The 19,403-nt window shown below is 37.5% G+C and overlaps 1 protein-coding gene across 1 annotated transcript in view; it reads right to left on the minus strand.

Moving 5' to 3' along the window:
- The window catches only part of sfmbt2 (Scm like with four mbt domains 2), a 61,415-nt gene extending 42,274 nt beyond the window's left edge, over positions 1 to 19,141 (minus strand). Inside the window, exons 1-2 of the mRNA XM_062996720.1 lie at positions 19,055 to 19,141; positions 4,913 to 5,041 (exon numbers count right to left, since the gene is read on the minus strand). Coding sequence (XP_062852790.1) covers positions 4,913 to 4,976 — 64 coding nt within the window. The 5' untranslated portion in view covers positions 4,977 to 5,041; positions 19,055 to 19,141. The remainder of the gene's footprint in view (positions 1 to 4,912; positions 5,042 to 19,054) is intronic.
- Positions 19,142 to 19,403: the final 262 nt, after the last annotated feature.

Below are 19,403 nucleotides of genomic sequence, written 5' to 3' on the forward strand. Positions count from 1 at the left end.
AGCAGAAAAAAAGCAGATAAACAAACCAAATCAACTATAAATAAAATAAACCTTGACAAGTTTTTAGCCACAGGGTTTAAACTGAAGCTTATAGATACCAGAGTTCTTGAACACTGTGTGTTTTGGCACATTTATAGACCGGTTGCAAAAACTACCTATTACAATGCAAACACGCCAATTTCCACAAGCGCACAATGTTTATTCAAAATATGTGGTTTTAAAAGGTCCCTTCAGGGGCTTCATAACCAGTTTAAAGCCAGTTCCACTTCCTGGTTCTTTTACCTCCCTTTTACTGTTTAGTGGAAAACTAGGGCTGTCAAACGATTAAAATTTTTAATCGTGATTAATCTCAGAATTTCATATAGTTAATCGCGATTAATCGCATAAAAAAAAAAATCTGTGTAAATGTTATAGAAAACAAGGATTTTTAAGTGAAATGTTACCATTAAAATGGTGAACACATTTTATGCTAAATGTACTTATGTTAAAAACTGCTGGGACAAGAGAAAACTGTAAGGAAGTTTTATTCACTCACATACTAGGCAGTAATACTATCCAGCAGTGACCCTTGACTTCGTATATATGTCAGATTGTAGGTTAAAATTTCACCATCAGCAAACATTGTAGACCAGCGGTGCTTTAGGTGGGATAAGGCGTAGTTATTGTAACAGACTTTTCTGTGGTTGTATTGTGACAAGGGTTTGATGGACGTTTCTACACAAAGTGAGTGAGTTTTGACCCTTTGGGGCTTCCATAGTTCGTGTAATAGCATGCTTGGCTAACGCGATGACTCTCGGTACCGTAACAGAAGAAGTTAATAAAACTGTTCTGCTTCTGACAACTTGTGAATATAGCGTGTATTTATTTCTTTATTAAGCGAGTGCATCACTACGACGCTCGGTTACATTATGAAAACAAACCGCAAATGAAACAAACGGTTGCAAGTCCGCCCCACACTTTGAGAAACGCTGTCTTAATGAGAGATGCCGTGCACGGTCAAGTCTCAACATGAACTAGGGATGACTCGCAGAGCCAAATAGAATTTGCGTTAACGGCACTATTTTTTTAAATCGCGTTAAACCGAGATCGCGTTAATGCGTTATTATCGCGTTAACTTCGACAGCCCTATGGAAAACCAAAACCAAAACATCAGCAAACCACTGATCTTCTTACTCAAGTTCTAAGCATTAGTCATGGTTTGCAAGTGTGCAACCCGATACAAGACATGAGGAACTCAGAAAGGGAACGTCAGTGAGAGGCGATGGTGATTCCCCCGAACCTCAATAAACCAGTGCCAAATTTCCCTACAGTTTCTATTCATGGTGCAAAGTGTATCAAAAATAACAGGGTTATTTATGTATCACTGCATTAGAACCTGATGTTCCTCTTCAATAACTCCAAATCTAAATAAGTTGGGACAATATGGAAAACAAACAAACAAAATAAAAAAATAAAAATACACAGTTTCTTACATTTAATTCAGACTTTTATTACATTGCAGACATTCTGAACCCAAAAGATTTCATGTTTTGTCTGCTCAACTTTATTTAACTTGTTAAAATAATCAATTCCTGGCCGCTCAGGTGGCGCAGCGGTAAAAACACACGCTGGAACCAGAGCTGGGCTCTCGAATACATCGTATCGAATCTCAGCGCTGACTTGCCGGGTGAGGCTGAGCGGCCACATGTACAACGATTGGCCTGTTGTTCAGATATGGGCGGGACTAGGCCGGATGGAGGTCTCTCTCTCAAGACTGGTGCAATTATGTCCTCTGCTGGCTGATTGGTGGCACCTGCACAGAGATGAGAAAAGAGTGCTCTCAGGGTGTGTCTCTCCGTACACAACGCTGAGCTGCACTGCACTCGTCAAAGTGTAGGTAATAAGATGCGTACGGCATGCTGACCACAGGTCGGAGGAGGCGTGGGGTTAGCTTCGTTCACCTCAATCAGAGCTGAGATCGGCATTGGTGAAGAGAAAGCATGATGCAGTCGGGCAATTGGACGTGCTAAAAAGGGAGAAAAAAGAAAAAAAAATCCATTCCTACATTTCAGGCCTGCAACGCATTCCAAATTAAAGTCGAAAATGTGGAAACGTGTATAGTGGTCAGACGAATCAGTATTTCAGATCTTTTTTCGTAAGAAGTGGGCGCTGTGTGCTCCAAATCAAAAACAAAAATGACCAGATCCAAACTGGTATCAGCAACAAGTCCAAAAACCAGTCTGATACGGTATGGGGTGTATCAGTGCCGGGGTCTGTCATGGTATGGGGGTGTGTCAGTGCCCTGGGTAAAAGTAATTTACACTTCTCAGCATTAATGCAGCATTAATGCAGAAAAGTACACTAAAACTTTAGAGCAGCACGTGCTGCTTTCTAGACAACATCCAGGGACGTCCAGCATTTTTCAACAAGACAATGCAAAACCACATGCTGCACACGCATGGCTGCGGAAGAAGAGGGTACGGGTACTGGACTGGCCTGCCTGCAGTCCTGACCTGTCCCTAATAGACAACGTGTGGAGAATTTTGTAACCCGTACTGTTGCACCTTGAGACGTGTTTGCAGGAAGAACGAGACGAAATAACTGAAATACTTTATCGCTTGGCATAAACGTCTTTTAAGTGTTGTGAGAAGGAACGACAACATTACAAAGTGGTAAATGCTTTACCGTCCCAACTTTTGGAATGTGTTGCCGGCCTGAAATACAGAAATGGATGTTTATTAATAAATGAAATGAAGTTGACCAGATAATACGATGATATACACCAATTAGCCATAACATTATGATCACCTCCTTGTTTTTACACTCACTGTCCATTTTATCAGCTCCACTTACCATATAGAAGCACTTTGTAGTTCTACAATTACTGACTGTAGTCCATCTGTTTCTCTACAAACCTTTTTAGCCTGCTTTCACCCTGTTCTTCAATGATCAGGACCCCCACAGGACCACCACAGAGCAGTTATTATTTGGGTGGTGGATCATTCTCAGCACTGCAGTGACACTGACATGGTGGTGGTGTGTTAGTGTGTGTTGTGCTGGTATGACTGGATCAGACACAGCAGCTCTGCGGGAGTTTTTAAATATCGTGTCCACTCACTGTCCACTCTATTAGACACTCCTACCTAGTTGGTCCACCTTGTAGATGTAAAGTCAGAGACGATCGCTCATCTATTGCTGCTGTTTGAGTCGGTCATCTTTTAGACCTTCATCAGTGGTCACAGGACGCTGCCCACGGGGCGCTGCTGGCTGGATATAATTTAGGTTGGTGGATGATTCTCAGTCCAGCAGTGACAGTGAGGTGTTTAAAAACTCCATCAGCGCTGCTGTGTGTGATCCACTCATACCAGTAAAACACACACTAACACACCACCACCATGTTAGTGTCACAGCAGTGCTGAGAATGATCCACCACCTAAATAATACCTGCTCTGTGGTGGTCCTGTGGGGGTCCTGACCATTGCAGAACAGGGTGAAAGCAGGTTAAAAAAAGTATGTAGAGAAACAGATGGACTACAGTCAGTAATTGTAGAACTACAAAGTGCTTCTATACGGTAAGTGGAGCTGATAAAATGGACAGTGAGTGTAGAAACAAGGAGGTGATCATAATGTTGTGCCTGATCGCTGTATACAGATAATATAAAGACATCTTGGGCATCTTCCATACTGTCCCAACTTTTTTTCTGATACGGGGTATAATATGTAGTATTACTGTCGATGTTGTCCTTATTTGTACTTTTGAGCCAGTTTGGGGCCGATCCATGTAATTCAACCAAAGTACGCATAGAATTCCACACAAACATGGGGAGAACATGAAACTTTTTAGGACAAGACACCAATCCATTGCAGGACTAGAGCCACCTTCCCCCAAACATACTCAACCAAGTCTGTATGTAGACACACACCAAATTTTTCAAATGAGTCTTTACAGATTTTGCTTTATGCATGCTGGAACAGGAAAAGACCTTTCCTAAACTGTTACCACAAAGTTGAAAGCAATTTTTACATTTTACAACAAAACAAAATCTAATAATTAGCAGTGCTGTCCACATACTTTTCAAGTGACAGGCCAAACTGCGCAGGCGGCACGGTGGCTAAGTGGGTAGCACTGTCGCCCCACAGCAGGAAGGTCCGGGTCCTTTCTGTGTGGAGTTTGCATGTTCTCCCCATGTCTGTGTGGGTTTCCTCCGGGAGCTCCGGTTTCCTTCCATAGTCCAAAGACGTACAAGCGAGGTGAATTGGAGATACAAAATTGTCCATGACTGTGTTTGATATTAAACTTGTGAACTGATGAATCTTGTGTGATGAGTAACTACCGTTCCTGTCATGAATGTAACCAAAGTGTAAACCATGACGTTAAAATCCTAATAAACAAACAAACAAACCAAACTGCGGCTCTTCGTTTCAGTCCTAATTCATCCTTCAGTGGTAATCTCATTATATCATTATACTGGACATGACATCATGAACTGACTCAGCTCGAACCGAGCACACATTTATGACTCAAGCCTTTACACAAACCTGCACTTAAGCACACTGACTAATCCCTGCTAAACAGCATTACAGCATGGCATGAAGGGTGGGCATGAGTTCGATGTCGCATTAGAATCATCTATACTGAGGCAGCTGATCAGGTAGGTAGTAGGCAGCGAGGCAGCTCACTAGGTTTTCAGACAGACAAATATGTGCACATCTGACGTGAACATGGAAATATATCAAATAAAAAAGTGGGGGGTGTTGTGGGGGTCTGGTGCTTTTCCAGTTTACTGTATATGTGATATAAGCACCAGTGCGTAAATAAAACAGCGGTTCTTGTCAGGATACCACATGACCTAACGTCATTCGTGTATTGTGAAAGTGAGAAGGTCAGGTGTGTGTTGGTGTCTGCTGGTGTGTGCAGGTGAATAAGCCTCACCTGAGTGATCAAGTTTTTCTCTCCCATTGGATGGGCTGTGGCTCCACCCCCCTGTTGATGTCATCTCGTGAGGCTGTTGCCCTGGAGACCTGAAGTCCTGATGACCGTCTCCCTCTCGGTCAGCTTACACTGGGAAACATCAATACATGAATCAACTGGGGCTCAAAAATGTCCAAATACTTTTGGACAAAGTATGGAGTCATGTGGGAAAAAATAGTGGATAGACAGTCACTGCATGAGCACGACACATCATTAACTCCACAGTTATATAAATGTAAACAGAATGTATTAATCATAATCATTTCAATCCATTGCCATGCTTCACTACTGCTTTATTCTGGTCAAGGTCACGATGGGCAGTAACACACCCCAGACAGGTAGCCAATCCTATTGCGGGGCCTCAGCCATTTCACCCTAGACATAATACACTGGCTGATGGCACCACTGGGGATTTAAACCAGCATCATAATTGACGACTGTACCACCAGTGCGCCCCATCAATAACAAAAACAGTAATAATAAATATAATAATAATAATGCTATATGCAAAAGTTTTAGACACATGAATGGATAAGATATCTTATCTAAATAAGATAGATAGATAGATAGATAGATAGATAGATAGATAGATAGATAGATAGATAGATAGATAGATAGATAGATAGATAAGAGACAGACAGACAGACAAAAAAGTAGATAGATAAATAAATAAAAAAGTTAGATAGATGGATAGACAGACAGAAAGAAAGAGAGACAGGCAGCCAAACAGAGACAGACAGACATATATAGATAAATACATAAGACAGATAGACAGACAGATAGACAGCCAGATAGATAAATAAGAGACAGACAGACAAACAAACAGATAGATAGATAGATAGATAGATAGATAGATAGATAGATAGATAGATAGATAGATAGATAGATAGATAGATAGATAGATAGATAGATAGATGTCAACATTGCAACATAGATGTCTGTCTGTCTGTCTGTCTATCTATCTATCTATCTATCTATCTATCTATCTATCTATCTATCTATCTATCTATCTATCTATCTATCTATCTATCTATCTATCTATCTATCTCAGGACCTTCTTTCTATAAGGTGACAGTGCTACCCACCGAGCCACTGTGCCACCCTTGGCTAAATAATACAATAAGTTTTAATAATGTGGAGCTATTTCATACAGCACCATATGCAAACCTAAAAAAAGCTTTTAAATTCTACATTTCAAATACTTATTACTGTATTCTAATCTAAATCTATTCTAATGGATATTAAGTACTTTTCTGTCAGCTCTATCTAAGTAATAATATTTGATCTTAATAATAAGAGAGTTATGAGCAACATATTTTCTTTTCTTCCACTGCGCAAATTCTACAAAGGTCAAACAGATTTACATTATTATGTAAATAGGTTTTGTAATGCTGACAGACGAGTCCACAGAAAAAGCACTTCCCACTTCCCTGAGTTTATCAAAAACAGCCTGAGGATTTTTCAAACCCACACTGAAGGTTTTATAACAGAAGAAAAAGCCAATACAGTCAGTTACATTTAACAATAAGGGTGTGACGATCCACATTTTCAGGTTCTATTCAAATTCTAGTTTTGGAGCTAGTGACCAAGGTTCCAAACCCAGTACTATGACAGAGAGCTCATGTAATTTCAAGGTCTTAACCCAGCAATATACAAGCAAGCCAATGATCAACGCACTTAACAAAGTATTAAATGAGAGCCATTGATCAAGGTCATTGACCCAGTAATATGTCTGAGAATCAATGATCAATGATCAAGGACCTTAACCCAGTAATAACCCAGTATGTGCCAATGAGTAATTTAAACAGTGTGTGAGTTACAGAACCAGTGTTGAAATACCTCAACACAGTAAAACACCAGAAAGCCAGTAATCAACGTCTTAATGATCCATTAAAATAATAAACATAAATACATTTTAATAAACCAGTAATGCAAGAGAGTCAGGGATCAGTTTTCATACACCAGTAATAAACCAGCATTGTGATCAATTTTCATAAACCAGTGATGCACAAGAGAGCCAATGATCCATTTTCATAATCCAATAGATTATACCAGAGATCCAGTGAGCAATCTTAATAAACCAGTAATACACCAGAGAACCAGTGAGCAATCTTAATAAACCAGTAATACACCAGAGAACCAGTGAGCAATCTTAATAAACCAGTAATACACCAGAGAACCAGTGATCAATCTTAATAAACCAGTAATACACCAGAGAACCAGTGATCAATCTTAATAAACCAGTAATACACCAGAGAACCAGTGATCAATCTTAATAAACCAGTAATACACCAGAGATTCAGTGATCAATCTTAATAAACCAGTAATACACCAGAGATTCAGTGATCAATCTTCATAACCCAGTTATACACCAGAGATCCAGTGATCAATCTTCATAACCCAGTAATATACCAGAGATCCAGTGATCAATCTTCATAACCCAGTTATACACCAGAGATCCAGTGATCAATCTTCATAACCCAGTTATACACCAGAGATCCAGTGATCAATCTTCATAAACCAGTTATACACCAGAGAGCCAGTGATCAATCTTCATAAACCAGTTATACACCAGAGATCCAGTGATCAATCTTCATAAACCAGTAAAACATCAGAGAGCAAGTAATATTTTTAAACCAGTAAGACACCAGAAAACCAGTGATCCATTTTATACTCCAGAAAATACACCAGAGAGCCAGTGAGCATTCTTCATAACCCAGTTATACACCAGAGATCCAGTGATCAATCATCATAAACCAGTAATACACCAGAGATCAATTTTCATAACCCAGTAATACATCAGAGAGCCAGTGATCTATTTCTATTAACCAGTAATACACCAATGGGCCAGTGACCAGTTTACTAATACACAAGAAAAGCAGTGATAAATTTTCATACTCCAGTAATACACCAGAGATCCAGTGATCAATTTCCATACTCCAGTAGTACACCATAGAGCCAGTTATCAATTTACATAGACCAGTAAAACACCAGAGAGCCAGTTATCAATTTCCATAAAGCAGTAATACATCAGGGAGCCAGTGATACATTTTCATAACCTAGTAATACACCAGAGAGCTAGTAATCATTTTTATAAACCAGTAATACTCCAGAGATCCAGTGATCGACACCCCTTCAGAGTTATACATAATTTTCGAAGCCCAGTAACAGGATGTTGTTACTGTACCATCAAAACATTATAATGCATGAATAAATCGAGTTCACAGAGACCAGGCCGTGAAATGCTGAACAGATGAACCCTGTAACGTTGTACAGCTCTGCAGATTCAGTCTGCAGATCCCAGATTGCAGGGAGATTACTGTGAATCGGATCTAATCCCAGATAAGCAATGTTCCAGAGCTGTAACATGGCTCGTACTCTATTAGTTAGCTCTGCTAGCAGATGGATGTATGCAGTAAGTGTGTTTGTCTGTGTGGTTAATCTGATATTCATTAAAGAGTTACACTTGGATTAGTAGAGTAACTTGTGTTTCCAGTCATACAGTAATTAATTATGTTCTTTAATTACAGCGCTGACTGAGCTGAACTTTGTATTCGTGTGTGGAATGCAGAGCTGCTGATGCCAGATCTGTGTGTGACGTCACTCGCCGAACAGGAAATAAAGCTGATGTTATCACAGCTGTAGTTCTGTCGTGTTGGGTATTTTAGGGCGCAGTGCTGTGGTGATGCAGGATTTTGTAATGCGGGGGGTGTGGAAGTACAGACAGTTCCTGCGTGGTGTATTGAACAGCAGAACTGATTACACTTGCACAATGTGGGTCGTGTATTGATCAATGAGAACTTCACATCATTCACAGTGTACGTTTCCATGAGTGTGTTTGTTTTAGGTGTCTCTGGTATATCTAGAATTTTCTGAACCTCTAGAAAACACAGTACCAAAGTGTTAGAGCTGAAGGGAAATGTATAGATATTAAAATATTTTAATATTTTTTATTTATGTTGCTTCTGAAGTCAAAAGTAGATACACTTTCTGCAAAATAAAATAATAAATAAATAATTAAGGGTGTTTAATTTTTTGTTATACTAAATAACAAATAATTTTATAATTATAAAGAATTTATTATAAATTATTTTAGCTAATTTAATTATTTCTGCAAAAAATTAATGAATAATTAAGTGTGTTTAATTTTAATTTTACTAAATAAAAATAATATATAATTAGAAAGAATTTATTCTAAATTAATTAAGCTAATTGATTATTTATACAAAATAAAATAATAAATAAATAATTAAGTGTGTAACTTTTTATTATACAAATAACAAATAATTTAAAAATTATAAAGAATGTATTATAAATTAATTGAGCTAATTAATTATTTCGCCAAAATAACATAATACATAATTAATTAAGTGTGCTTAATTTATTATTATACTAATAACAAATCATTTTAAAATTATAAAGTATTTATTATAACTTATTAGAGCTAATTAACTATTTATGTAAAACAAAATAATAAATAAATTATTAAGTGTGTTTAATTTATTATTATACTAAAAATAAATAATTTTAAAAACATAAACAAAATTATTCTAAATTATTTTACCTTATTATTTCTGCAAAATAATAAATAAATAATTAAGTGTGTTTGATTTATTATTATACTAAATAACAAATAATTGTATAATTATAAATAATTTATTATGAATGTATTATTTTAGATAATTAATTAATCTATTTATTATTTTATTTTACAAAAAAAGTTTTTCAGTCAACTTCTTTAATAACTAAAATAAAGAGATTTAGTTTATTAATTAATTAGCTAACTAGTTCTTGGGGTTTTTTGTATTTTTTTATCACAACATTTTTCACTTTCAGATTTTTGTATGTCAAACTTCAGATCTTTAAAATAAATTTATTATAATTCAAAAGGCAACATAAAAAACCACAAAATTGTAACGTCTCATCTGCTGAATAAATAGCAAGGCGCTGTTATAAAATACAAATTTTAAATGACCATCTATTGCTGCTGTTTGAGTTGGTCATCTTCTAGACCTACATCAGTGGTCACAGGATGCTGCCCACAGGATATATATATATATATATATACAAACCACCTCCTTGTTTCTACACTCACTGTTCATTTTATCAGCTCCACTTACCATATAGAAGCACTTTGTACTTCTGCCATTACTGACTGTAGTCCATCTGTTTCTCTACATGCTTTGTTAGCCCCCTTTTATGCTGTTCCTATATATATATATAATTAAACTTAATTATTATTAAAGTTTGGTTAGTCTGCGATACATATAAATATATATATAATTACAATAAATGCAGCCAGGCTTGATTACTACAGCTCCATTAGTTCTAAACACCATTAAAGTAAAACCTTTCCTGCAATGTAAAGTAGCTAAAATGCTTCAACATGCAGTAAACTGTACAGTATGTCATACGTATCATTGTTTTTGCAACCAGATGTTTCTTATAGACGGCTCAAAATAATCAAAATAATTCTGAGCTGTAAAAATGAATGACCTTTTTCATCCATTTTACACTAAATAATCACTATTGGTGGCTGTGTGTATCCCTGACCAAGTAGATCCCATCATAGACATTAGTGAAACCTCAAGACTGGCCTGACATACACATCCATAACAAGTGTACAAAACTTCTGACTTTGGCCCAAAAACACTGATGTTCATTTGCATACAGCGCTCCACTTCCAGGTAAATGATTCTCACAACCTTGGATTTGTGTTAACTTGCCCAGAAACTTTCATTTTTTATATTTTCTCCACTTTGAAACAGCTTTGGAACAGCATGGAACATCTTATATACATGTACATGTGTACAGTACAATGAAATTAGTTTTGGGTTTTTTTTGCATATAAGAGCTTATTTGAAAGCTGGGGTCAGAGCTTAGGGTCAGCTACTGTACAGCGACTCTGGACCTGAGAGGGTTAAGATCTTTTTCAAGGGCCCAACAGTGGCTGCATGGCAGAGGCAGAATTCAAACCCTGAACCTTCCATGCAAACTTCACATGATTCACAGTGTCCATTTGCATGAGTGTGTTTGTTTTAGGTGTCTCTAGTATATCTGAAGTTTTCTGAACCTCCAGAAAAAACAGTACAGAGCCAAAACGTAAATGCTGAAATAAAATTTATAAATAGTGAAATATATTACTATTGTTATATACAGTATATTTATGTTGCTTCTAAAGTCAAAAGTAGAAACACTTGAAAGAAAGGCTTTCTTCTGTAACTAGCTGACTAAAAAACGTCTTTTTGCAAAATAAAATAATAAATAAATGATTAAGTAAGTGTTTAAATTTATTATTATTATTATTATTATTATTATAAATAACAAATCATATAATCATAAAAAAATGTATTATAAATGTATTACTTTAGCTAATTAATTTTTTTTGTCAACCAGTCAAAAAAATAGGAAGATAATAGGAAATGCAGAATTAAACAGTAATTGATACTGAAACTGTGACATCAGTAATCCTGTTTATTATCATTATCATTATCATTATAATAATAATAATAATAATTATTATTATTATTATTACTATAATTATTATTAGTAGTAGTAGTGTTATTATTATTATTATTATTATTTATTTATTTATTTTTGGCCTCAAACCCTGAACCTTCCAGTTGGTAACCCACAGCTCTACCCACTAAGCTACCACAGTCCCAAAAATTGCACTGCCTTTTGTTTAAAGGGTGCACCCAGATGTGGACTTAGGACCTTTTGATTTGAAGTCAAACATTCTACCACTGAGCTAAACCCCTAAATAAGTACACAACCATTAATGTCCTTACTATTTTTAATACGTTTTAGGTATTTAGTCTGTGGTTAGAGATGTGAATTTGCCAGTGTTGTGTGATAAATGAACTCTACCCACAGACACACCAGCAATGTGAACGTCTACATTTGATGGAATTCATGCTAATGATGTGAAATCAGAAAGAAAAGCTGTTTTCTTAAAAAAAAAATACTAGTTATGAGAAATAATTGTGATCAAACATCCAATCATTCTCAGAATAATAGTAACATAAGTGACAATAATAATATTACTAATAATAGTGACAGTAATAACAATAATAATAATAGTGACAATAATAATAATAATAACAAAAATAATAATAATAATAATAACAAAAGGACTTAATTGTGACAGTAGTAAAATTAATAATAGTGACAATAATAATAATATAACAGTGACAGTAATAATAATATTAATAATAGTAATAAAAATAAGAATTGTGACAGTATTAATAATAATAATAATAATAAAAATAATAATAATGCAGCTTTACTGTCCACAAGTTGAGCAAATAAAGTTCAAAGTGAAACAGGAAACAGGTGTTTAAGTGTAAAATTAAAAGGAAGGGGTAAGTGTGTCTCTCTATAATGTAAGTGTGAGTGTGTGTGGGGTGTGTGTGTGTGTGTTCAGTGTACAGAGGTAAAGTAAGTGACTGTGGAGGGTGGTCACAGTTATCTCTTAAGCCGGCTTTAAAACAGGGCCACACCAGAAACATGCCATGTGCATTGTTTGTGAAGTGGGCGTGGCCAGGCTGATTTTAGCCTGATATTATTAGTCATGTGGCCCAGTTGGCAAATGTGTTGTGACTTCGCATTTTTAGCTTTGCCTAGTTTGTAATTTGAAAACTTCTTCTGGTCTTAAAGGCTTCATAAACGTGATTCTGAGTCCACAAAATGAACTCGAGGTACAGAATCAGAATCTACATGAAGTTTTACACACTGAGCGTTTACTTCAGCTGAATGAGTCTCTGTCAGAAAGCTTCAACAGAAAACCATTTTAATCAAACCAGGTCTTCTGACTGATGAACCACGAGGAAACACTATATAGCAAAAGTATTTGGACACCTGACCATGAGTCGTTTTACATCCTATTTTAAAAACAAATTTTATTAAAATACAGTGACCTCTATGTCATCTTTTTAGCTACAACAATTATGTCTGTGGGAATTTGTGCCAATTCAGTCAAAAGAACATTTGTAGCCTCAGTTGATGTTCCAGTTCATTCCAGAGCTGTTGAGTGTGGCTGAGGTCAGGGCTCTCTGCAGGACACTGGAGTTTCTCTTTTTTATAAACCTCCAGTTTGTGCACAGGGGGACAGTCATGCTGGAATAGGAAAGGGCCTTCCCTAAACTGTTTCTGCAAGTTGGTAGCATGTGATTTATATATCTTATATAATTGATTTATTACATCTGTTAGCAATTGTTGTGGCTGAAACATGAATTCAATAATTAGAAGGAGGACCCAAGGGTGTGTGTGTGTGTGAGTGTGTGTGTGTGTGCTCTGTGTGCCCTGTCCGGAGTATTTCCAGTAGGGATGTAATGATGCACCACAAGACAGTTAAAAATCGATTCACACGCTATTGATGCTATTCACCTCGCCTGGTTGACGTCACTACAGGGTTGCCAGGTTCGGAATTTTCCAGCCAAATTTGTTTATGTGAGGATCTGACCAAATTTTTCAGTAACAAGTAATCTAACGAGTTACTATTTCCAATCCAGTAATCAGATTAAAGTTACTTATCCAAGTTACTGTGCGTTACTATTTTTGCAACTCGGGGAGTGACGTCTGGCCTATGCGACAATTAAGTCACGAGCTGCGTCAGAAATCGCATACTTACAGAGTATGCACTAGATTGGAGGAAGTATGCACTACTCTGCCGGTAAAGAAGTACATACTTTCAGTACAGAAGTGTGCAGTATGCACACAACACCGCTACGTACTACACGTGGGGACGTGATGACGTAATATCACCATAGTTACAGACTCATTACAAACCCCACTCGCCAAAATTTTGGATATTTATCGTCTTTTTGTTATTTATTTGTCTTTAAAAATGTTATTTTATTTATCTTACTTACACTTGTGAACAGAGGACTCCGTTTTCCGCGTCTTTCTTGTTTCTTATTCCGCTTCAATCGCCTACGCAGCTCCAGTTGCATTACGGCAGCTGCTGAATGGAACTAATAAAGTAACTTGTAATCTAACTTAGTTACTTTTAAAATCAAGTAATCAATAAAGTAACTACGTTACTTTTAAAATCAAGTAATCAATAAAGTAACTACGTTACTTTTAAAATCAAGTAATCAATAAAGTAACTAAGTTACTTTTTAAAGGTAACTATGCCATCACTGGTGAGGATACTTCTCTACTCTTTATTTGTATTATTCATTTATTTATTTAATGTGGGATTTGTTTTAACATTTCATTTCAGTTTTTTTTGCACAAAAATGGAAATGTGCAGCATTGTTTTGCATAGTTTGTACCTACCTCAGAAATAAAAGGACATTCATTATTTAGATAAATAAAAGATAAGCACAAATACAGTATTTTATTTTAAAGGGTAATGATAAAAGGAAACTTTGTCATAATTTGTCTTCAATTTCATTTTGTTTAAAAAAATTTTAAAAATCGTATCATGAACCCAGTATCATAAATCGCATCGTGGGTAGAGTGTATCGTTACATCCCTAATTTCCAGCCTTTCACGTGATAAACTGGACCCACAGTGACTCTGACCAGGATTAAGCAATAGTAAAACAGGCTACTACATAAACGAATAAATAAATGAATGAATAATTACTATAGTGCTGTATTACTGTGACAGTTGATCTGAACACCCAGACAGCTACAACGTGACTAAACGCAGGTACCATGTACAGTGTGGCTATACCGGACAAACATCCAGACCTTAAGCAGTTTAAAATGTATTAATTATTAATTTCCTCGAAATTTTTATGTTATATTTTTAAACCACGTGCTGCAGTGGCTCAGTGGGTAGCACTGTCGTCTCACAGCAAGAAGATCCTGTGTTCGATCCCCAGGTGAGGAGTTTGAATGTTCTCCCCGTGTCCGTGTGGGTTTCCTCCAGGAGCTCCAGTTTCCTCCCACAATCCAAAGACATGCAAGTGAGGTGAAATAGAGATACAAAATGGTCCATGACTGTATTTGATATTAAAACTTATGAACTGATGAACCTTGTGTAACCAGTAACTATCTGTCCTGTCATGAATGTAACCAAAGTGTGTAAAATCCTAATAAATAATTAAATAAACTGCATGCTGGATCTATGAATAAGTGGGGGCTACTGTATATTGGATAAATATGATCCGGTCCACCACTATTTTGGATCTGCAGTGTATAAACATAAAGCACAGCTCAGTCAGAGGTCAACACAACAGAACCTTTGTCGTATTGGCTGCAGACGCAAATTTGAAGGAAAAAAAACAACTGACTTAAAGTTTGTATCACCCAGTTCCTCTTATTTTATTTCCACTGATAATTGGCAGCATTAAATCACTTATCAGCAAAATGAAATTATATGCTTCCAACTTTGTAGCAACAGTTTAGGAAGGTCCTTTCCTGTTCCAGCATGACTTGCACAGGGTCCTGATCTGCCCTGATTAATAAAGAGTTTTAAAATAAACCAGAACATCAACTGACCAACATCAGTGTCCAGCTATATAAATGCTTTTGACTAAAAGTGTACAAATTATCACAAATATAAGTCTTGTAGACTTATATAAGACTTGTAAGAAGTCACTTTTTTAATACCATTTGTTTTGAGCTTTATTCTATTTTATTTATGCATTTTCTTCCATTTTATCCTGATTTACTGTAGTCAATTTTGTCTTCCACTGCTGTGGATCCCTGATCGCGCCTCCTCCGACCCATGCGCAGTCCTTAGCCGAACACTTCACCCATGCATTCTGCACAGGCGCCTCTCTATCTGGGTCCTTACACAGCATTTAAAAACCCCGCCCACATAATCTGGTCATCCCGCCCTAGCAGAAATGTGTCTGCTAATTATGCCCGCTAGATGGCGCCCAGCCGACCGGTGGCAACGGCGAGTTTCGAACCAAGGAGTTCAGAATCTCGGCGCTGGTGTGCTAGTGGAATATCCCGCTGCACCACCTGGGTGCTAATACCATTTGTTTTGACAAGAGATGTCCATCACCCTCATGGTCAGGTGTCCTATGAGATTGGACACCTATTTTGGCTATATAGTGTACTTCAATGCCGTTTTAGGAACTTAACTGAATATTAATACTGCAGTGTGGCACATTGGCACAGCAGGTAGAGCGGCTTTGTAAGGCCTCCACTCACGGTCTGACCGGAATTTGGAGAAGGCATGTCTTTCTGAGTCAATGTGGGTTTCCTCCAAGTACTCCGGTTTCCTTCAACTATGTGAAATGTGGACTGGCTGCTCTAAATTGCTCCTGGTTATGAGCCGAGTTGTGACTGAGCCTTGCATCCACTGTTAATGGGGGACCAACTACGACCCTGACCAAGACTACAAGGCTAGAGCAAATAAATAAATGGTCACCAGGTAAAGGTGTATGATGCGCACTAAAACTTCTGCTGGAATGAGAACTAAATTCAGCAATAAAATCTGAACATGTTGCCAAGTCTGTGCTTTTTATGCCTATGAAAATCCTTCAGTGTGGTTTTGTTTATTTGTGGATGTATTTTTCATCATTCTTTCACAGTTAAATAACATTATCTGGTGTTCTGTTGGTTCTACAATGTAAACTCCCGATTGTTTCATGCAGTGGACCCTTTATCACTGTTCGAAGACTATTACACTTGAAACTGAACTCTGGTTTGGTGAAACATGAGGTTCTGGTTGGAAATGCCCTCCATGTTTCATGATAAATTAAGGGAAATTCCATTCTCAAAATCCACCGGGGCTTTACTATAGATACAAGTCGTTTTCTTTAGCTTTAGTCTGAAACACACAATTCTAGTCAAGGTTTAAATGCACAGGAATACAAAAGGGAAATGTCATGGAACTGACTTCTCTGTGGCCATATAAACAGGGCAAGTTTAACTTACATTGTTTACATGAAGCGGTCTTGAATTGCCAAGATCAGCAGGATGAGAAAATCTGTCCAGATGACCATACCCATAAACACAGGACTATCATGAACCATAAATAAAAAGCTGCACGAACAGGGTGCCATATTCTCTGTGCCCATATAAACATGACTAGTTTAACTCCACCCATTACATTTACATGGAACAGTCTTGAATTGCCAAGATCAGGAAGATTTTTAAGTTCTGAGAAAATCTGTCCACAGTAGGGGCAGTGGCAGCTTAGTGGGTAGAGCTTTGGGCTATCAATTGAAAGGTTGAGAGTTTGAATCCCAGCTCTGCCTTGCAGCTGATGTTGGGTCCTGAAGCAAGGCCCTTAATCCTCTCTGCTCCAGGGGTGCCGTACAATGACTGACCCTGCGCTTTGACCCCAGATTCCAGACAAGCTGGGATATGCAAAAAAGGATTTTGTTGTACTGTACACCTGTATAGGTATATATGACAAATAAAGGCATTCTGTACTTCTTCTATTCTATACCCATAAAACACAGGTCTATCATTAATCATGAATAAGAAGCTCCTGGAACAGGGCACTACTATCCACAGTCATACGAGCTTTGCTTTGCCACTAGCTTAAAAGCCACTATATGGTTGTTCTTTGTCCATGTGCGGCGCCATTGTGCCGAAGTGAGAGGCTTCATCTGAGATCTAGCAGCTTCTTATTCATGCCAACTTGTGTTTCGATGGTTCATGGAATGCATCTGACCATTCAGACATATTTTCCTCTTAGTATTCGGTAACAGTTCAAGTTTTCTTTCTGATTTTGGCAAGACACCACACCACCGATACATGAGCTTTGGAGTGGCTGAGCTGAAACTATTATCACAAACTTCCTTTAATTAATTAATTCATTCATTGTCTGTTTTGCCACTGATTTATCCTTTTCAGGGTCCAGGATACTGTCAAAAGATGATAGATGATAGTTCTGGGCACTGATGTTGGTCAAGATGTTGGTTTTAGTTGATGTTCCAGTTCATTCCAAAGCAGTTTAGTGGGGCTGAGGTCAGGGCTCTGTGCAGGACACTGGAGTTTCTTTAAACCAAGTACGGTCAAGTCAGATTTATTTGTATAGAGCCGTCTTACAAAAGAACACTGTCTCAAAGCAACTTTACAAAACCTCCAAGATGATGGCAACAGTGCCAATCTTTGGGAGTTTATTACAGTTGTACTGGACAAAAGGGAGGAAACAACCCTGACAGGTCGCCAGTCCATCACAGGGCAATGACAGAACTTTTTACACCACCAAAAAAGAACACTTTAAACATCAATACAATCCCAAAACCGCCATGACAAAGGACTACAAGTCCTGTACAAGTTCATGTAAAGTTCTAACTTCAGCTGTAGGGTTGATCTTGTAAAGCACCACTTATAATCAAGTCATGAAGATAATTGGATCTAAACAGGAACCCCAAAAAATGCAGACACACACACTTCCAAACTATTGCACTGGAAAAAAACGAGTTGTTCGTCTCCTTTTGCTTAATTCGTGTTTCATTGATTGAAGTCGGGTGTGATTAAGTGAAAGAAACTGAAATAATTCGCTTCACCTGCGCACATTCATTTTTTCCCTTAACAAACATTTCGGAGAGACTTGAACCCACCTGAGTCCGCCATGTTCCGGCAGCATGACGCTTCTTCCTGCGGTTTTATTTGCTTTCTTTTCGGATCACAAACACTTGCAGGGATCTGAGCAGGTTTTTACTTCTGACTCCGTTTATTCGACATTTAAGAGCAGCACAAGTTTGCGCCGTTTCCGACATTTATTTCGTCCTTCCAAACCGAAACGAGGTCAAACTGCGCTTTAAGGCTGAACCTGTGTTTACAGACATGCAGCGAGAATTTCCACCTTAAATCCGCACATTATTATTGTTATAAAACTATTATTTATGCTGATATTTTTACACCGTCTGTGTATTTAATCCTTCTGTCATTTCTGGACCGGCCGAACCGAAAGTGTTCTCGCTGATCCGCCTGTTTAATAAACGAACGCTGTTAGAAATACAATTAAATGGTTTTAAAATGTAAAAGTACTAACACAGACTGGATATTTTGGAGTTTATTAATGCATGAGGAAGTAAAGGCTGGTTAAAGCGGATTAAATGTTTTTAATCGCTGGGGGAAAAGCTGTTTGTAGGCGGAAATTCAGCCGCACAGACGCGGATATCAGGCGGTGCGGGTGCGAATATTTATTAGCGGTATTTAAGGGCTTATTATTTACCTTAAGTTTTTTGAAGGGTCCAAAATTCAGATCCACCTTTTCCTCCTCCGACTGAAGCTCGCTCGCTCTCTCTCTCTCTCCCTCTCCCTGTGTGTGTGTGTGTGTGTGTGTGTGTGTGTGTAGTGCGCATGTCCTTTACTCAAACGTTTACTTATTTTTTTTCTCTTCACGCCTCAACAATAAAAAAACAATCTTCATAATCATCAGTAGAAACCAGGAACCCTTGTTTTTTCTTCTCACCATGTGTGTTAAGCAGTGAGATTCTTTCATCCTTCACACACTGTCAGTATCTCACAGTCTGAAGCCTCTTCTGTAGTTAGAAAGAATATGCAATTATAATATTGACTTT

This window comes from Trichomycterus rosablanca, chromosome 1, assembly GCF_030014385.1.
Source record: "Trichomycterus rosablanca isolate fTriRos1 chromosome 1, fTriRos1.hap1, whole genome shotgun sequence".
Lineage (NCBI taxonomy): Eukaryota > Metazoa > Chordata > Actinopteri > Siluriformes > Trichomycteridae > Trichomycterus > Trichomycterus rosablanca.